A 20,973-nucleotide genomic window follows, 5' to 3' on the forward strand; every position below is an offset into this window, starting at 1 on the left:
TTTGTCTTGTCCCAAATAGGGAAAATCTTGAAAAATTTCTGCAAACTGATCATAATAATACAAAGCAGATCAGGTCAACTTGGGACTTGTGCCAATTTCAAAACCTTTTTCTCCCTCCAAATTTTTTCAAATTGGAAGCTTCATCAAAACCAACCCTGTCTCACGAACAGTTTGGGTTCTGATGAATCAGCATGTTCAGATGAAAATAAATTGTTGTTAGAAAACTTCCAACGAGCTCTACTCAATGGTATCAACTTGGATGGGATTTAATGAAGGGACAGTGTTATGGAAATTGTCCTCAGGGCACTAACATAAGTCTAGCTTCTTCAGTAAGCACCAGGTAACAGCCTGAAGGTGAAACCACATACGGGAGCCTCAGCTTGGCTTGTAAATTGAGCAAAGTGAGTGGTACTGTCACAGCATCATCTGATCTAGCCAATGTTGCCACCTCTTGGAGTTACAGATTTATGCCATGAAGAAAAGAATTTCAAAAGGAAAAATTCACTGAATGAGGGATGTGTTCGTCATCTAGATTCTGTTTCTGATCAACAAAATAAGCTACCCGAAGTGTACTTCCACGCCATGTGATGTAGTATTCTACTGAACTTGAGGTTACATCAGGCATCCCATGTAAACTAGAATAATTCAGAAGAAGAATGTGAGTTGCAAACATCTCAGCGTTGGACCAACTTAAAGAAATACTTTAATTGTCTAAAGATACTTTACAATCCTCATGGAATGTTTCTTTAGAATTTATTGAAACCAGTAGGGCACTCTGGATATTATCCTTTATGGAGATTTAGTGAACCAATCTTTAGAATCCTATAGCAGAAAATTATACCTCTATTTAAATTCTATAGGCTGGTGATAATTTTCTGTTACATTCTATATTTTTCTATAAGGGAAATGATTAGTCAGTCATGCATTGTGGGTGTTGCATAACCAGAGCAAGCCTAAAAAGAAACCACTCTTCCAACAGCCATCAAGTTTGCAGGAGCAAGGTTAATCTCCATACCAATAGCTAGATCTGCATAACCATCTGTTTATTTCAACCTCCTTCACGTTCAAACAAGGAAAAATATCAGTCTCTTAGAAGCATTAGTACACTGTAATTCCTGTAGGGTTCTCATATCATCCAGAAACTTAGGAAGATGCCCCTGAAGATGTAGTAGCCCCATTGGAAAGGTTCTTCAATCATTTCCTCCTTTTACAGTTTCTTAAAGTGACTTTAACTAGTGTTCAGAACAGAGATTGGCAATCACCTTACTCTGCCAGTGGCTATCAACATGATTTAAGGAAGTCACTTAAGGGCAGGTATTTAAAGGTTTCAGAGACCTGAAGATGCAGATAGGTGCCTAGTGGAATTTTCGAAAGCACCTAGGCACCTAACTTCAATGGAAGTCAATGACAGTTAGGTGCCTAGTGGGATATTTCAAAAGTGCATAGGTTCCTATCAGCAGCTTCAGGCATTAAATCTAGCCCTTAGCCAGAATGTGTCTCATTCTTTCCATTATTTGTATTATTATTATTATCTGTAAAGCACTTTGAAAGCATATAAGTGCGAGGTATTAATTAATATTATTAAAAACAGAGGTAGATTTAAAAATCACTTGCAAGAGAGAGAATAAGAGCAACCATCATTTCATGCTGGCTACAATATTGAACTAATGAGGAAAAGGCTTGAAACACCGATGTCTGGAACTTCTAGAAGCTATGAAGGTTTTTATCTATCCATAGGTATTTACAGAGCATGAGTCACTGTAGTTTCTAGTTGATCGGTACCTGTATTCCTTTAGGTTACATGCTGACAGCATCAACTTCCTGAGCCAAGGGAAAATGAATGATACTATTCAGGTTTGAGGGGTTGTTACTCCAGCTCTGACAGATCCGACAAGGTCTATTGCTCATTTGCTGATAGCTTTGTCCAGGGTGGAGAGCCTTGCACCCTTCAAAGAGCAGAGCTGCCCAAAAGGAAGATTGACAAATTTAAGGATAAAAAGAAATGCTATGATTGTTTACTTAGGCCACAACTCAGCAAAGCACTTAACTATGTTCATCCCTATTCAGCAAAGAACTAAAGCATATGCTTATTTATAAGTAAATCCCATTGACCTGTGTGTGACTTAGGCACATGCATTGGTGTTTTGATGAATCAGGGCCTTAGATGGGCATTTAGATAAACTGTATTCTCTATCTTAGGGATTCCTATAGTGCCAATCACTGGGACGTCTTTTATGGTGTCCGCATCCCTTTTCATCAGCCCAGGGAAAAATGAATTGTACTGCACAGGAGAGTGGTCGTTGTTCTAGTTTTGACAGATTAAACTTGGGAGCGTTTCCACACACTTTAAGTAGCTCTCTACGCAGGACTTCCCAGAAATTGTTCTGAAAGTCTATGGCATGGTTGTGGTTAGTTGTACTCATTTAATAATCTGTCACTCCAAGAGGCTCACCCTTTTTTCAGTTGAGAAGACAACCTAAAATGGAGGTGAATTCTCTATATTTTACTAGTGTTAACGTATGATGATTGAAAGCTGGAGCTGATAACTGCTATTATTGCTAGGGAATCCCCCTCAGTGTTATTGCTTTTGACACACCTACAATGCATTGTGGTATCCCTTTAAACACTTTCACAAGTATTTGCATTCACCTGAGGCTGGATTAAGGTCATGTTGCTAAACGATGATTTGATGTTTCATGGCTTTAAGAGAGAATATTGCTAAATCTATTAGCAGTAGTAGTTTATTGTTTATACTTATTGCTTTCACACCTACTGCTGAAACTGAGTTTTTTTGAAAAATTACATACATAATTTTGTTTTCAATATATGAAAAAATGTCATGGAAAAAAAGCCACCAAAACATACCTGGGGAAAAATTACTTTATAGTGTAATTTCAAGACCACTCAGAGCTACTAACTCTGAGTTTACATTACATTTATTCTTTATTTTTATTTTACATACTTGAGTGGAAGCTTTATTGTTTGCTTTTTACTTTGGACAAAATCTCAGTTGATATTCAGATATTTTCCCCAGTTTAGGGATGGCAGATTTGTCAACTGTCCAATCAAATATTTGTAGATTCAAAAATTGTCATACATTACAGTTAACTAGAATAAGCTATTTAAATTAACTTTTCCTGCCATTTGGATGAGGCATACATTACAGATGGCACAGCACATTTGGATAAGAGGAGAGAGATGTGAACCCTAGAATCCTGGCTAAATTCCAACTCAGACAGTTGCATTTTGCCTACCTAAAATTCTCATTGCTGTTTCAGGAGGAAAAACAGTTCTTCAGTTGCCCTAAACAATTGTGTCGTGTTGCTGTACGCTGTTAAAAGACCTGACACTACTCTCTGCTGCAAGTCCAAAGTATTATTATCCATCAAAATCCAATTGATATTTACTCAATATTGGCTTCTTTGAAATATGCAAAAGCTGCCTGAGATCCTGATTGTTACACTCTCAGCTTCGCTCCTGGCTGTTAAATAAAGGCAAAGCATATTAAATGTATGAGAATATTTGACCATTCAATTTACTAACCTGCTAGGTGTAGCCCAGTTGATGAAGCACTTTGAGGAATCAGCTGATTTGTCACCGGGGGGCGGGGGGGGAAGGCTGAAACGAACTATAGAATCAATGATGTCCAAGTAATGTAATTCCCACAAGGGAAATTATTTAAAGGGAATTCAACTCCTTTGCAGCAACAAATACCTAGAGAGGGAGTAGACTGCAAACATCCCTTGTCTGCAATCCTGGCTGACCAAGCACCTAGTCATAAATGATACATAAAAATTGTGTACATCCTTCTGGTTGTTATCTGAGCCTATCCCCCACATTTTAGCCCCTAACACACACATACACATTATAATTAACAATGATAAGCCTATCTATAAGCTAAGAAAAATAACTCACTGTATTATCACTATGAAAAGTGTGTCCTCTGAAGTCCTTGTGGGCTGAGATATTAGGTATTCACAGGACAACTCCTCCATCCTCAACCCCAACAGCTCCCAAAGATAGATATGCTTCCTTTTAACCTGGTCCTAGCTCATATCTGTGCTAAAAATCAAAGCAACAAATGTTAGCATGCACATTTTCCTTGTAAATCTCCATTCCGTGCATCCTCCGTACAAACCAGTATTATTAAAAATATATATATCAGTTGAAATTGGGGTGCTACATCTTCAAGGGTCTGAGAGAGCTCAGGCTTGACTTATTATTTTTGCTTTTACAAATCTTATCTGATATACAACTTAATGAACAAACAGAACAGATTATATACTGGCAATATGTTACAGATGTTCACATGAAATGGGCCAATTAGTTCTAGAGTGCACACTGCATATCTGTATATAATGTATAGAGATACACAGTTGCACATACTATCATACACATTTGTGTATGTTTGCTGTACAGGTACTGAGATAAATGTGTGTGTATCTATATCTAAGTGGCCAGAAGTAGTAAAATAGGTTAGCAAGATAGTGAAAATCAGATACACACACATACATATGTAGAGTGGCTACTGCACACCTTGTCATGCCAGTGTGAAAAAGGACAGTTGCAGGTTGCTGGTTTTGCAGCCATTAATTTTACATTTCATGGGGAAAAAAAGGCTTCTTTAATTCCCTTTTTTTTTCAGTAAGCATCATTGGAAGAAGACCAAGCAGAGCAACTATAAGTTAAATATATACTTGAGCTTAGCTGCATTACATAACTCTGTAGGAGAAGCAGGCTGAAAAGGGTTTTGTTTCATTTTAAATCTTTATCTTTTATTTCTCTTCCTTTCCATTGTTTATTCTTGTTATTATTTTTCCCCTAAATTGCCTCATCTTCTGAAGAACGTTGGGTTTCGCAGGCAGGCGGCTAGTCACCTGCAACAACCGAGGGGTCCTGCAGAAGCTTCCAAGCTGCTGTCGGTGTCAGATGCCAGGGTTTGGTCAGTGGACATGGAGGAGATGTCGTTGACAGATGAGGATGGAGGGAGGCTTTCGCTGCTGTTCACTGCTGCACCTGTGCTAAGAAAATGAAACACCAATGTGATTAAACCTGAAACCCAAGGAATCCTTGCAACTTGAAGACAAATGAAGCATTACTTGTTGCAACAGGGATTTGGCACACACACCATTTTAAGCAACAATGGAAGGTCAACAAAATAGGCCAAGGAAAGCCCAATCCTGGAGTCATACAGGTCGATGGAAGTTTAGCTACTGACTTTGATAGCAGTAAGACTCGACCATAAAGCTTCCTTTTCCAGCCTCAAGTTCTAGTCTTGACTAACATTTTAAACTACAGAAGTTTTGGTGAGAAACTTCTACCTCATGAGGTTGTTTTGAATAAAATCCATGTTGCATTTCTTATAAAGTGACTTCACTGATGTATCCTCTTAGAGCCATGAAAAAAATCAGGCTAGGGGCTTGTGGTCCACTGAAATTGAGCCTGAACAGACTGCAGGAGGAATTAGTTGAAGCTAAATTAGCCCCCCATCGTATTGTATGTAGAGCTGGGGTTATTTTTTTTCAACGTGCATTACTTTCCGTTTATCCACGTTAAATTTTCAATTGCCATTTTGTTGTGCAATCACTTAGTTTTGTGAGATCTTTTTGAAGTTCTTCACCGTCTGCTTTGGTCTTAATGATCGTGAGCAGTTTTAGTATTGTCTGCAAACTTTGCCACCTCACTGTGAGAAGGTCACCTCAGATGATCCTATTTACCCTTCCGTATAGTAAGAGATCAGAAGGAGTCACCCAATGAAATTAAAAAGCCACAACTTTAGCACTGCTAAAAAGAGTAATTTTTTTTAAAAACTATGCATAATTATCCCAAGGAACTCACTTCCACAAATATTATTGAGGGGAGGGAGGTTAATGGGATTCAAAAGAGGATTAGACAGGCATCTGACTACTAAGAGTGGTCATGTTCACATTCGAGAGGATATAAATGTGTACGGGCGACAAATCCTCATGCTTCAGGTCATAAGTCAACCTCTACTAACTCCCTGGGTTAGGAAAAAAACATCCCAGTGGGCATGTTAATGAATAAACAAGTGCATGTGACATAGTAGACCTAAATTATGCAGAGGCATGCAGATTTTAAAGCAGACAGCAAATAAATCAGAAGAACTTCCCTTTTTCATCACGTGAAGGGAATTGCCTGCACATTTTTATACCACATTCAGCAAGAAAGACGACATTCTCCATTGATATACAACAAACAAGTTGGATTTGCATTGCAAGGACAGAAATGCTGCTTTCTGATGCCTTCCACACCACTGCATCCATATTCTCTGCATTAGTTCCTACTGCATACTCTAGGGCAATGGGGCATATTTGGAATGTTTTCACACCAATGCTAGGGCAACTCCAGTACCCTGAGAAAAATGATCTACTAATGCAGAAGATCATGCTCTGTAGCATTTTGGAAAAGGAAAGCTAGCTGTACCTATCAAGAACAGCTTGCCTTTAAATAAATATTAATTTGTAACATGTCCACGGTCAGCACAAGAAAGGGATCTTCTCCAGCACTCCTCAGCACCAGATACAGATTATCTAATATGCTCACCCCACTGCTTTGTAGCAAGTAGCTAGGTTTTACATTTCTGAGTTAGCAAATTGTTTCTTGGGTCACAGTGCTTATGTGCAAACAAGTCAAATGCCTTCTTGCAAGGCAAAAATTCCAGTTAGAATTCAGGATCCTGATATTCCTTCTCATACTTCTGGTTCAAAATGTTATTATGAATATTGACTTGTAGACCCTATAGCCAATATATGAAAAACAAATCAAAACCCCTTCACTTGGGAGAATGCATTCCGATCTGGACATTGACTACACATTTTGTCTTTTAGATCACTGGTCCAGGGGCCAGTGTTTGGAAACATTTACTGTCCTAAAACTTAAGTGCTAGATTGCCAAGGGGTTTCTAGCCTTGGCAAATCACAAGATATCATACCTTAACAATCATGTCACTCTGGTTACACTCTTGGTTTTTTATTTCCATTTGAATTCCAAATTGATTTCAACAGCTGATATCACACAAAGATTTATGCTTTAAATCTCTTTAAAGCTAGGATGATAAACAGATTTTTTTTTTAAGATATAAGTCCCTGGGGCTTCTAATTGTCTTTGAGTTCTAGATACTGTGGTACCAACTAAATTCATGTCAGATTTCCAGTGGGAGAACAAAAGCAAGATGATAGTGAGCATGACTTCATTTTAATGCCTTTAATGCAACCTTCCAGGAAGTGGAATAAATGCTTTATACTATTGGAAAGCCAGGACTCCTTGTTTTCCAATCATGACTCAGTATGACTCAGCATTGATGTTGATCCATATAGATCTGACATTCCGGCCCATAAAGACAATTTCAACCTTTCTGTACCTTGCTGGGGAGGGGAGGGCATTGTGCATCTGAGGTGCAAGAAGAAGGGGGGCCCTAAGGGTATTACAGCACGCTCCATGATCTGGGAGATAACAGGAAAGCTACAGATCTAAAGACCTTGCACTGCAGGTTTGCCAGATCACAGTGCTAGGGAGAGGAGCAACTTTCATACCTTGCTGGAGCTTTCCACAAAGTTGCATGCTAGACTGTGTGTCTGGCTCCCTTAGAAGGTAATGAGAAGACCTATCAAACATTTGTGGAGGAAGGGACATCAAGCCTTATGTCTGGGGCTTTATGCCACTTTCCAGAGTACGGTTATTTCAACCAGGGGTTCTATTTATAGCCACATACAGAGATGTCTCAATGTTTCTCCCCTGGCTTCCTTCTCACCAGCCACATAGCTGACTGGAAACAATTGGACTACAACTTCCTTCAGCCACCACAATGGGTTTCAATCTTAATCCCCCTCACTTACAACACCGGTGAGACGACACAATACAGAATGCAAGAGAGTGATTGATACATGGTTCCCAACAGAAACTTGTTTCTTTTTAGGCCTGGGCCTAAGACCCTGACAAAGCCTACCAGACCCAAATCTCACAGTTCTCTAATCAGGCAAATATGCATTTATTTTAAGGGGATGGGAATAAAATGCTGCTTTTCTGCCTTGTAGTTGACATACAGTAAGATATGCTTCATATTTGAGACCAAATACAAACTGACACTCATTATTGTTTCTATGATTATTCACGCCTCTCTTTATTAATGGAGAAATATTTAGGGGTTGTGGTGGATAATTAGCTGAATATGAGCTCCCAGTGTGATGCTGTGGCCAAAAGAGCTAATGGAATCCTGGGATCCATAAACAGGGGAATCTCAAGTAGGAGCAGAGAGGTTATTTAACCTCTATATTTGGCACTGAAGCAACAGTTGCTGGAACACCGTGTCCACTTCTGGTTTCTACAATCCAAGAAGGATGTTGAGAAATTGGAGATGGTTCAGAGAAGAGCTAGGAGAACGATTAAAGGATTAGAAAAGATGACTTATAGTGATAGACTCAAGGAGCTGAATCCATTTAGTTTAACAAAGTAAAGATTAAGGAGTGATTTGATTAAGTATCCACATGGGGAATATATAATAATGGGCTCCTCAGTCTAGCGAGAAAGGTATAACACAATCTAATTGCTGGAAGGTAAAGCTAGCCAAATTCAGTCTGGAAATAAGGAATACATTTTTTGACAATGAGGATAACCAGTGGAACAATTTACCAAGGGTCATGGTGGCTTCTCCATCACTGACCATTTTTAAATCAAAATTGGATTTTCTAAAAGAGATGTTCTAGGAATTATTTTGGGGAAGTTCTATGGCTTGTATTACACAGAAGGTCAGACTAGATGATCACAATGGTCCTTTCTGGCCTTGGAATCTATGAGTTGACTTTTGTATGAAGCAAAACCAAGTCTTACCCAGCCACTTCTCTATTTATATTTTGTCAAATGACTTCAGAAAAGAGACCTGAGAACTAGGATCTAACAGAAACAAACATCTTGATAACCAGCAGCTATTTTTTATTTCTAAATGGTGCTTTGGATCGCATCATCAGGAAGTTCATGGGTCAATCATACATGACCATTAGTGAATAGGTTATGCTAAAGTAATGACCATTCACTTTCTCTTAAAAACAAAAATTGCTTATAATCTTTAAAGTAATCCATCTAAAACGTCACTATATTTATGGATGTACTAATACAACATGCCTGAACTGACATAACACTAAGAGTATCCATCCCTACATTTTTGTTCTTCAAATATATGTATATTGCAAGCATCAAATCTATCTGAAATTAATTCAGAGACTAAGCATTCAGATTATTCTTCAGGAATTAAAGGAAACACTGTAAAGGTTCAACTCTGGATTCTAATTAAGGGCAAAATATTTAAAACGTATGTTCCAGATAACTGGGCATGAGAGGACTTTTCTCAACTTTTTTTGGGGGGGGGAGCTGGAAAAACAAAGACAGATCTCCAGCTAGGCATCATAAAGCTCAGGCCCACTCTGGCACCTAGAAACTAGTTTCGTGAAGGTGGTCAAACAGGACCACACTGTGAGATGTAACCTCTACTCCTGCATTCTTAAAATGGCACATGCATTGTTTTGTACATACAAGAGCCATATTCATGTCGGAAAATAGGCATTTGGAAATGATGCAGTTGTGCATCTAGCTACCTGCTTATTTTTGCGCACAAATAGCCACTTTCAAAATACTCTGCTTGTGTGAGTAAAACAAGATATATAGTCAAGTCTTGGGACCATGTGAAAATTGGACTCTCACTGTCAGGGAGCTGGGTACAGTTTCTGATTCTCTGCCCTAGCCATGGCACAGGTTAGCTGCAAGAGTTAATGGCACAAGAACACTGCTGGATTGCGGGTGGCAAGTGACCTCTTAAAACTGACCACTTATATGCCAGAGTGCTCCTCATTTTAATAAGAAACTCCTGGTAGAGAAATCTAAGCAGCCCATGTGTAGCAATCTCCTAGCATGTTCTTTGTGGAAGAGCACAGCAAGGAAGCCAGAGAGTTCCCAGGCACATGCAGGCTGCCAGCCAAGATATGATGTGACAAGGTTTCTTCTGAAATATAAATATTTCAATGAGGTATGAAACATCTGGATTTATCTGTAACACAGATATATTTAGAGATCCCAAAATGCAGCAAGGTTAAGATTTAAAAAGTAATTAATTCTGACTAATTGCAAAAATGTATACGTATATAAAAAGGAAATGTTTTCAACTATCAATATGCCCTAGCTAACAAGTCTCCAAGAGGTTTCACTAGAGAATGGTTCACAGCATTTACAGCTGTTAAAGTACTTTTCACTGTGTAGCCAGAAAGACATCAAATCTTCAGGTGACAAATATACAAGATGCCTTTTGGTTTTGCTTGCAAACTCTAGGGGTCTGACCCTCCACTGATTTTACCTCAGTAGCGTTGTATTAAAATGGAGATTCAGGAAGTTGAAAGGGGAAGCTTGGTGCTTCTATTCTTTGGCAAAACAGCCCTCATTTGCATTGAAAATGAAGGGTGCCTTCATTTGCCAAGAAAGCCATAAACTCTCACACAATTTATATTCTTGTGATCAATAAATTACGAACACGAAAACAGAAGTGCCCTTGAGGGAAATCTACCAATCTCAACGGGGCTATCTTATCAAGACCTCAAAGTAGAACTTCAGTGGTGCATAAACCTCGTACTGGCCCTCTGCACAGTGCTGGATTCCACCCACAATGCACACTTTGGTAGACAGCACTTGCTAAGGAAATCTGCCCCATTCTGTTCATATCTTAACACCTACACAGTGTGTTGAGGCTGCTCTCCTCCATAAATCACTGCCTAAATGAACTGGATGACTAGGCAGGGCAAAATCCTCCGCCAATGTAAATCGGCACAGCTCTGTTATATTAAAAGGAACTAAGCTGACTTACATTAGCTGAGAACCTGGCCCACACAGTGCAGCCTTCCTTTACTCAGAACTGTGGTAAGAAGTGCAAATAATCAGGCCCCAATTATTAAATATGCATCAAAGGTGTTTTTTCAAATCCTCCTCAATCTGCCTAATCAAATCCAATTTTCACCAGGATGCTCAAAAGCTCAATTACTTTATGAGGGCTATTTTCTTGGGCAAATGTCTTTCTAGCCTTAGCACATTTTGGTATTTGATTTGCTAACTAATAAAATTTTAAAAGTTTTTTTGTTATAAAGGTAATGTTTCCACCCTGCTGTACCCTGGTCCTCAAAATTGGCAGATTTGTTTGTCTTCATATTTTTAATAAAATTAAAAATATATCTTTCAGAAACAGAGGCCTGAAAACCTGGGAAGTTAGTGTTTCCACAAAACAGGCTCCCCTCCCTACATTTGATTTTAAAGGAAGTTGCTACTGTTATTTGACACTGATAATGAAAATGCAATTGAAAGGAGAACGGTGAAAGAAAAACACATAAGAAATTGCAATTTTGCATGCTCAAAAGTGTTTAAATAAATAAAACAAATCAACAAAAACCTTCTGCATAGAGGAAATGGAACAGGGAAGAAGTTCAGTTTTCTTTTTATGCAAACATAATTCTTCGGTTGGCTTAATGAATTAGTTCCCAAAACAAGCAACTACAGTATTATTTGCACATAAATCAGTATCAAGCACTGCTCTTTAGCGAGCAATGTTAAATTACAAGGACTTATTCAAATACCTGGCAGGCCTTCAGATTTATTTTTTCAGTGACAGTACAATAATTCCCTACGTCAAATCTGCCTGTAATGTACTTCACCAGCTACTCTTCAGCAACACATTGGATTGCCTTTCATATCTTTTTCCTTGTAGCTGAAATCAAGATTCAATAACAGAGCCTAGTATTGCCAGTCAGCACTGTATTGACTTATCACACTTACATCATGTTTCCCTGAGTTCCATCGCTGAGTAATGGTGCATCGCATAGTGTCACATTGGGTTAGTTCGCACAAACATTGGCAAGATGAAAGATGGCATGAATATGCTCAGTGCAAAACAGTAAACATACAGGGACACATCACACATTAAGAACCTTTTGATTAAATATGACTTTTCCATATTGAATGGTGAACATCTACTCACAAGAAATCAAAGTGGAGAACACTGCAATTAATGATTAGAATGTATTGAAGGTTGTTTCATGCATAGAAACATTCCTACAGGGATGCAAATACTTTAAATCCGGATGCCTAATGTTTGTCTAAAAATGTATGTCTCCACAGTTACCTGTTTGTGCATACACAATCACCATTGGTATATAAATGCTTGTTTGCATGCATGTGGATTTTGCTCATTTTGAGCATATGTATTTTGTGGAGGCAGTTTAGGGATCCTTATGTAAAAATATGGCCCTTCTAGTCTATTTGCTTACCCAATCTCAATCAATATTTCAAATAAAGTGTTTTAACATCAGAGTTTCTGAAAGGATCAATTACAGTAGTAGGTCCAAATAGTATGCTTGTGCAGTGTACTTTTATGGACATAGGGCCAAATTCTGTGCTAGAGTAAATGGGCACCAATAGATTGATTTGAATAGGTTTTGCTCATTTACTCATTTAGAAACGTAATGTGTCATCACTGACATTCTTTTTCCTGGTGGTTCTGAAAATATTAACCATTCCCCATCTCCATTTCAACACTGTACAACTATTGTGTTTGTTTAGTCCTTAGAAACGCCAGTGCAGATGAGAACGTGAGTTCAATGTGAAGAAATCCCCAAAATAACCTCAAAACTTGCATGGAATCTAAGCAGCCTATTTTTAAATATTAAAATGACTCCGGAGTTCAGTTAATAGAACAACTCATTATAAGCACTAAATTGTAGAATACATTTTCAGCTTCAGATGTATAACTGCAGCCTCTCTATGCTGCTGTGGAGAACATGTTAAGGTTATTCATTGGGGTTGAGTACCTGAAGGAGAAGGCTGTCCTTTTACTACTCCATTTTTAGTTTTTTCTTCAGAATTCATTACTTCCTTGTAGATCAATTCTGTGAAAGACAATTGATGCCGTTATGAAAGTAGCTAGTTCTTGTGCCCATGAACAACTTAATGCTATAAACTGCGAAATCAGTCACTCTCTCTTCTCTTCCCCCACCAGTTATTCCCCAGTATCCTTGTTCCTGCTGCTGGAGCCATTCAAGCAGTTTTGTCATGTCCTCTGTCACTTTAGTAACAGTGAAAGGAATAGGACTGTTATAACTGAGCTTATGTTCCACGTCTAGCACTGCAAAATAGGCTTGAGCACAGCAAATTCAGTGTGCTGAATTAAGGTAATTTAAGACTCTTCTGTGTACCAAGATTAAGCCACACACACTAGGGAGTTTTAAAACTTTTATGCAATGCATTATAATGATTTAACACTGGCTGCATGGGCCAGTCTTTAAAACATACAAACTGAGAATGAAGCTAAACCTTTCCAGACGATTATGTAATAAAAGAATGTGAGCATTATACCAACATTTTTCCATGCCTGCTTGCTGCCTGTGTAATCATTTCCCATTTGTTTTTGCTTGTTTCTTTTTATTTCTCACACTCAGCCCTCTTTTCCCCTACTTGAGAGGAAGAGCGTTTAAGAGCATTCTACCAGCCTTCCACAATCTCATTTTGCCTACTTGAGCTTTAGTAAGTCTTTCCGCTCTATCTATCCAAGTTCACTTTTTGTGTGTGTGCTTTTTAGACATATATAGGAGAGTATAATAGCTAAACTGCTTTGATGTTGCATTATTTATAACTAGGGCTGGGGCACAGTAACTTTAATGCTGTTTATCCTGGGCCAGATTCTGACACCTTACCCCTCTGAATAGTACCTTATTCCACAAATAGTCCCCTTGACTTCCGTGAGTATCAGAATCTAGCCCTTTGGTCTTTGCTAAATAGTACCTGATGTATCAAGCAATAAGAACTATAATGTACAGGGCCTATTTTTGTCATCCTTACTCATGTCACACAAGTAGCCCCCAGGAAATCAATGCATCTATTCACACGGTAAGACACTACTCAATATAAGTAAAGATGACAAAATCAGGCCCAGTATGAGCAATGCCATGTGGTTTCAAATGAGTATGGCATTCCTTTCCACTTCCTGCCCTGAAATATTGTATAGTGTTAGGGTACTGTTAAAACAACTGTGATTCTCCAAACCCAAGATGGCTGTATTTCAGCAGTGAATGGACTGAATCCCAGGGTTGGTTAAATTTGTAGAGCATCCTTTGGGATGAAATTCACCTGTATGCAGTGGGACCAACACGAGGCTTTATGTACCACTTTAAACCCTATTTAAGACCTATTGCTGGTCCCTTGCATAGGGCAGAAATTTCACCCTATAGAACTATCATCATCAGGCTACGAACTACTGTAAAACAGAATTTGTTCACAGATCAAACATACTCCTTATTGGTGTGGTTTTTAACTCCTTTGGAGACTACAGATGTAACTCTAGAAGCTTCGTCTATATTTACCAACAAAGTATCAGTACACAGGGCTAAACTGACTTCAAAGAAGTTATTCTGGATTTGTACTGCTACATCTGAGAGTAGGATTTTGTCCATATATCTTTAAAATGGGATTACCTTTCCATTCCTCAATCGTATGTTCTCTTTCATCCAGCTGTTTATCATATATCTGCGGAGGAGGCTGTAGAGTAGAAACAAAGAGAGGTCAACAGGCTATTCCTTTATATTAGTAAGTAAATACATAGTAAGAATTTCTGAATGTTTTTATACTTGATTATTAAAGGGCTAAAATTCCTGGAAATCAGCAGCTCATATCAAAGAACCCGGCTGCTTCTTTGCTCACTCCACCCCTCACCTGTAGTAAGTACCCCTACAGTGAATGTATCCTGAAAGCCATGCAATCCTGCCCTGCAATTATGTTATTCAAATAATCAACACTGGCAGGAATGACGTTGCAGCATCAGCCAAAATCTGCATTCCTGATGCTGGAATGTTTTAACCAGAATACAGTGTTTAAAGGCAAGGCTTCAGGAATTCAGCCAAAAGCAGAGAAGTATCAACTGGGAGTGGTCCAGGTGGCAACAGACCTGCCTTACCTGTGGACTCCACATTTTTATTGATTTGAGAGGCATTCGGGTATGCTGAAAGGCAGCATGGTCTAATAGTTACAGCATGAGACTGGGAACCAGGAGCTTTTGAACTTGACTCTTGGCTCCCTTGATGGCCTTGACAAAGTCATTTGACCTCTCTGCCTCATTTTCCCATCTGTAAAATGGGATGAATAGTACTCACCTGCCTGACCTGAGTGTTGCACCATGCCATGAAGATTTAAAGTCTGATAAAAATGTGAAATGTTGTCTGAGATTTTTCAAACCCAGTTAGCAGATTTCATCTGCAAACCAAGATGACTTTAGGAAGGTCACACTTTTTTTCCCTCTTCTCATTGTTCTCTGTGTGCCCAAACCCACTTCCCCAGGAAGAGAGAGGTTACCCACAAGAATTCTGCAAATTGGTAATGTATTCAGTTTCCAAGCAACACATTGAACCGTGAATTCATAATCTCCAGTCATTATATTGTCAAAATTGTCCGCGTCTTGTGTAACTCTCCCTCCCCAGGCAGAACAATCTGGGGAGGGAGGAGTTAGCCAGCTGTGTAAGTACTACTGGCCTTTTCAACAGAGATTGCATCCCCAGTATCAGCTTCCATGGCTGCAGAGTCCAAGTGGATCATGGGCTCTGCACAGCTGGTTCTGCACAACTAATGCATCTGGGCCCACGATTTGTCCATGATGAATATTTGAATTCCCTACCATCTTCATTCCGTACCCCAGTGTAGATATGTAAGAATAATGGATTGTTTGGTTTGCTGACAATTCCCCCTCTCCCACCAGTAAAAATATATTACAGTTTGGGCTCAACCTGAAAATGTTTTAAATTTTTCAGCACATAAAAATTAATTTCAGATTGAATAAATGTTTCATGCTGACAGAAATCAAAAAGTTTTGCTTTGATTTCAACCATTTAAAAATTGATTTTTTTAAAAATAAAATGAAAGAAAATTTCAAAATAAAAAGTCATTTTGTTTCAAACATGTCAGAATGAAATGCTTCAATTTGTCAGACTTTTTTTTTAAGTTTGTGGGGTTCCCCCAAAAACCAAATTTGGCAAAACCAACACAAATTCACAAAATATTTCAGTGTTACCAAATCTGCATTTTTTTTTCCAAAAAATATTTTGGCTGAAAAATGTTGCCCAGCTCTACCCCAATGATCTAGAAAAACAAAGAAAGTAATCATAAGACATCCATGAGAATTATCAATGTGATGAATCTTGTCTGGATTTGATTCATACATTCATCCAGCACTTTTGCCAAATTTATCTTTCTAAAGAAACAAAGGCTGGATTTGGTACATTTAAAATGGCTGCTGCCACACGGTAGAAGCTGTTTTTACTATAACCCAACCAGCCCAACTAATCCCTCTTACTCCACCACTCCTCTCACCTGGTAGTTTCACCTCAGAGAGGCATTTTTAATTGCTGAGACACTCTTCTGCCTTCCTTTCTGACCCCAAACACCCTCTCCCACCAAATCCTTCTGAACACCCGGCCTGCCCCAAATGCTCCCCTATTATGGAACTCTCCTGCCACCCTCCCTCACAACAGAGACAACTTCCCAGGGACCTTCTTTGTCTTCTCTTCCTTTCTGCTGTGGCACTTTTCATCACTCTCCTCAGCCTCAAGGCCCGTCTCCCCTTCAATATGTGAAATCCATTCTCAGTATCAAAGAGGCCAGATACACAGGGTGCAATGATTCCAACAGTATGGAACTGCGAGATTAATAACTATCATATGCCATCAGATAGGAGGTTGTGCTGTCTAGCATCTGTAATGCAGTATGGGGAGTGGGTAAAATAGATACCCTTTCATCCCCAAGCTCTCTCTAACATATGTTCACTTGTCATTCACTGAGAAAGCAGAGCTTTGCTGCAAACACCTTGGATGAGTCTGTTGGATGAATTAGCCAGGAACAGCATGGCAGCTGGAGCCACAATTGGCTGTGTCAGAGGCCCAGTGTCCCAACTTGGACAGCTGCTGCGGTTGCAATTGGTTGGGTCAATGGATCCTTGAGCTGCCTGGATTTTCCCACAATAAGATGCCTAGAAGAGAGACCATGGGTACAGGGTATGTCCTTTTAATTCTTTCCTGCAGCCTACTCAATATCATGCTTCTCTAAGTCATGTAGCAGGACCAGCCTTCTCGACCAGTTGATGATCTACTATGAATTAGTAGGTCCAATCCCAACCTGCTGGTGACCCCATTGCCCCCCTTTATAAAGGTTCTTAGGATCATCAATATAGAGCCCAGGATGAGCTGGGAGAATGGGCTTTCTTCTTCACCAACACCTCCAGGAGTTTCCAGGTGCATCGTGGGAAGGCGACCATTGTGTTCCTATCAGCACTATCCAATACCAACCACGCAATCACTGGGTTGATGATATCTGGTTAACTGGAGAGTGAAATTTTTGTCAAAGGATTTTGGGACCATCATTCCAACAGAGGCTCTGCTTGCAGCAGAAGCGGCTGAGGGTGTCAAAGGAAAGTACGGCAGAGTGACCTCTGTGGAGGTGCAGGAGCGGGTGAATACAGTAGAAGGAACCAAAATTCAAGTACGGGTGCTCTCATGCACAATGGCCCAATCCAAAGCCCACTGGAGGCAATGAAAGATAACTTCAGTTGTTTTTGGATTAGGGCTAGAGGTAAGAGAAACTCCTGTATCTTTGTTCTGTCACAGACAAAGACCTCCATCTCCAGGTCTGGTTAGTCAGGGCAGATAACGAGAGCTAGCTGCTTGGAGGCCACTGAAGTGGTGACTGTGGCAGGGAGAGAATCATTAAGCAACTCACACAGCTTCTCTACAGGTGACAGCTGCCTTTGCTGCAAGGCTGTGGGCGGGAGATGAGCTGTGCAACTGTAACTCTGTCCCCTTGTGCACATGCATTATGAGACATGTTTTTTTTCTTACACAATCATATATTTCTCAAATAGTCTAAAACACACAAACATACAGTGTAACATGAGATAATTCTCCTAATTTAGGAATGTGAGAGTCGTATTTTCTATTACTGGGTTTGTGCTGGAGAAACAGAGTCCATGGAAGTCTTTTCTACAAAAAGAGCCATTTCCTCATCTGCTGCATGCCACACAGTATACACAGTGAACGATGCAACAGCAGTGCCTTTTTCAATGGACACTTGAAGCCTTCCCTCATTCAGTGTGCGCTTTACCCCATGGTATACGAAGCAAGGCTTTTATAGGATTGCCGGGTCTACATGCAGGTCTGCCGAAGCTATACTTCAGGAGATTTGTCTGTGACCTGAGGTGAGGTTTGAGGTACCTAAGCGGATTTGGTTGTGAGCTGTGAGGAGGCCACAGTGGCTCAAGCAGGTGGCCAGGTTGGAGCCTAAGCCACATGGTGAAGGGGGAACATTGGGAGCTTTGGCTGTGACTTGCAATGGGGCTCTGCTGTCTCTGCAGGTCACTTGTGCAGGTCAGATAAGAGCTTTTGACCATATGGAATGATGTTTATTGTTAATAAAGCCATGATCTTTGTTTTCCACACAAACACATCTCTGTCCCTTATTACAGCCTGGCCTGCAGCAGCTAATCACCCTGAAGCTGGTGCTAGATTCAGTCAAAGCCACTGAAATCCCTGCTGGAGACATCTCTTTACTGCTGATCATGGCATTGTGAAGCTCACGACTCAACCTAAGAATGAGAATTCTAGCCTCGCCAGTGACAATGGGAATGCTGTGAACCAGGGTCCTCCAGATCAGCACGCCTGACAGACTGTTGCTCAGCCACCTTGCCAGTTCTACAGCATGCATTTTCTAATGAGGAAGTGTGGAGATCACTTGGGAAGACAAGACAGACAAGGAAATCCTCGAGGCCTATGAATTCACATAAGAGCTACAGCGGCTGTCTGCTTCATTAAGCTGCTTGCTCTAGGTTTTGGGTGGTGGTTGCAGGGGGATACATGTGGGTGAGCTGTAGTCTAAATCACATCAGCAGAACTACTGTGTCTCTGTCAGAGAGACAGGAGAAAAGTAGAGAAGAGTAATTGAGAGAGAATATCCCATGATTACCTTCCTTTGTGAAGAGCTCTGGGGAACGGCTTGCAAAGAACACAGGCAGTGGTTAACATAGATTGTAACAGGCAGGGAAGCTCTTCCCATGCCATCCAAGGAGAAGGAGGAGTGTTGTTCCCCCAGGTGAGGGAGAACAGAGGGGGCTCGCCCTCTGTTTTAATGCATGGAATTAAGGAGTAAAAAGGAAGGGGTGTTCTCAAGCACATTATCTGCCCCACTTCCTCACAGAATCAACATATCTTTGTCTAGTGTCTCTGCTAATCTACGCCACCCGATGTCTCAAGCAGGCAGCTTTAGTTAAGGTAAGAGGCTACAAGAATGGCAGCAAGATTTATTTTACAGATCAACATATTCTGGGAATTGAAGTATTTTGGGGGGGATCAGGCACAACCTAATCTAACCCAATATCAAATGCCTATTTAGCTGACAAGGTAGTCAAAGATAAGTGACTAAACTCCAGATTTCACACTACTAGGGTTCCAGATACTCCAGCCAGTTCACCTGTTCCAATGCTGTATCAACAGTTACATTACTAACCTCTATTTTTAGAATTTTAGAACTCTGCTATAAAATTTGGCTCTTGGCAGAAACTTGGCAGGCAGGGATAACTAATATTCAGCATGAGGATAAGATATTAAGCTTGTGATTCCCATTAGCATTAGCATGGGATGAATCCCTGATCATTATGCAGAACATTTACTCTATAATCTGCATAGTGTCTGCAGCGTACAGGTGAATTCAACTGGGCGACATAGGGGTGCAGGGCTCTGCCCAGGGGAGATCCATTTGCAGGATCTAGCCCTAAGAATGAAAACTATGGGCCAGATTGTAGAGTGGCCACCTGTAGAGTAACACATTTACTCCAAAAATGGCCTCCTTCATTTCAGTGGGACTGCAAGGGGGAGATTTGCAGAAGGCATACAGGGAGTTAGGACACCCAGTTAAGTCAATGCTTAGCATGATGATCAGGGATCTGTTCATGTGATTCACACTAATGCTAATGAGAATCATGTAGCTTAATAATAAATAATAATAATAATACTTAAGAATAATGATAATCACGCTGAATATTAGTTACCCCGGGCTGCCAAGTTTACGCTGAGCTAAATTTTATTGCTGAGTTCTAAAAATAGAGGTTAATAATGTCTGTGTTGACACAGCACTGTAACAGATAGAGCAGCTGTAGTATCTGGGACCCTAGCACGGTGTGAAATGGGTGCCTGAGTGTGAACCTTTGTGCCTTTCATAATCTGCCCCTAAGGTACTATTCAGTGTCAGGAAGGGCTTATTTAGACACAATATTTATAGCAATTTAACTATATTCGTTTAGAAACCAATCCAGTTAAATTGGGGCAACTCTTCAGTGTGTGCAGTTATACGTATATAAAGGTCCTTATAAATAAACCATTGTGATATAACTACCTTTATGCCAGCATCCCTGTGTCCACATTAGGGGGTTACACCACTTCCACTGTATCAGTTTCTAAACAGGTATAGTTAAATTGGTACAAACACTGAGTGCAGACCAGCCCTAAGGGTGGCAGCATCTAGCTTTATTTAGGATAACCATTTTATCCCCCAAATGGGTTGATTTTTAAGATGTAAAAGTGGCAACAACAACGAAAAATGGAATCTATTTTGGGTAGTGCAGGTTTTTGGTTTTGTTGGTTGACATGTTGGCACATGTATACAACGAATAGTAGTTTGGTTTGGTTGGTTGACTTTTAGTTTTTGGTTTTACATTTTATTAAAAATTATGCATTTTAAAATAGTTTAACGGTGTATTCAATTTTCCTTGCATTTAATAACAATTTCTACAAAAGAGAGTAAAAAGCCTAGCCATTTATCTTCTCACATCATTTAAGCAACTTTTTTTCTATACATGATGTACCTAATTGATGAGATACACAAACAGGAGACAACTGTATCCAA

General features: G+C 39.8%; 1 protein-coding gene across 5 annotated transcripts in view; it reads right to left on the reverse strand.

Annotated features, from left to right (window-relative positions):
- Nucleotides 1-4,873: 4,873 nt before the first annotated feature.
- The window catches only part of MAPK10 (mitogen-activated protein kinase 10), a 118,518-nt gene continuing 102,418 nt past the window's right edge, over nt 4,874-20,973 (reverse strand). For 4 of the 5 annotated variants that reach the window (XM_077814368.1, XM_077814367.1, XM_077814366.1 and 1 more), the window contains 3 exons: nt 14,514-14,577; nt 12,855-12,932; nt 4,874-5,016 (listed from right to left, as the gene is read on the reverse strand). In XM_077814368.1, the coding sequence (XP_077670494.1) occupies nt 4,874-5,016; nt 12,855-12,932; nt 14,514-14,577 (285 nt within the window). The remainder of the gene's footprint in view (nt 5,017-12,854; nt 12,933-14,513; nt 14,578-20,973) is intronic. The other variant, XM_077814369.1, reaches the window with a different exon arrangement.

This window comes from Eretmochelys imbricata, chromosome 4 (genome assembly GCF_965152235.1).
Source record: "Eretmochelys imbricata isolate rEreImb1 chromosome 4, rEreImb1.hap1, whole genome shotgun sequence".
In the NCBI taxonomy this organism is placed as follows: domain Eukaryota; kingdom Metazoa; phylum Chordata; order Testudines; family Cheloniidae; genus Eretmochelys; species Eretmochelys imbricata.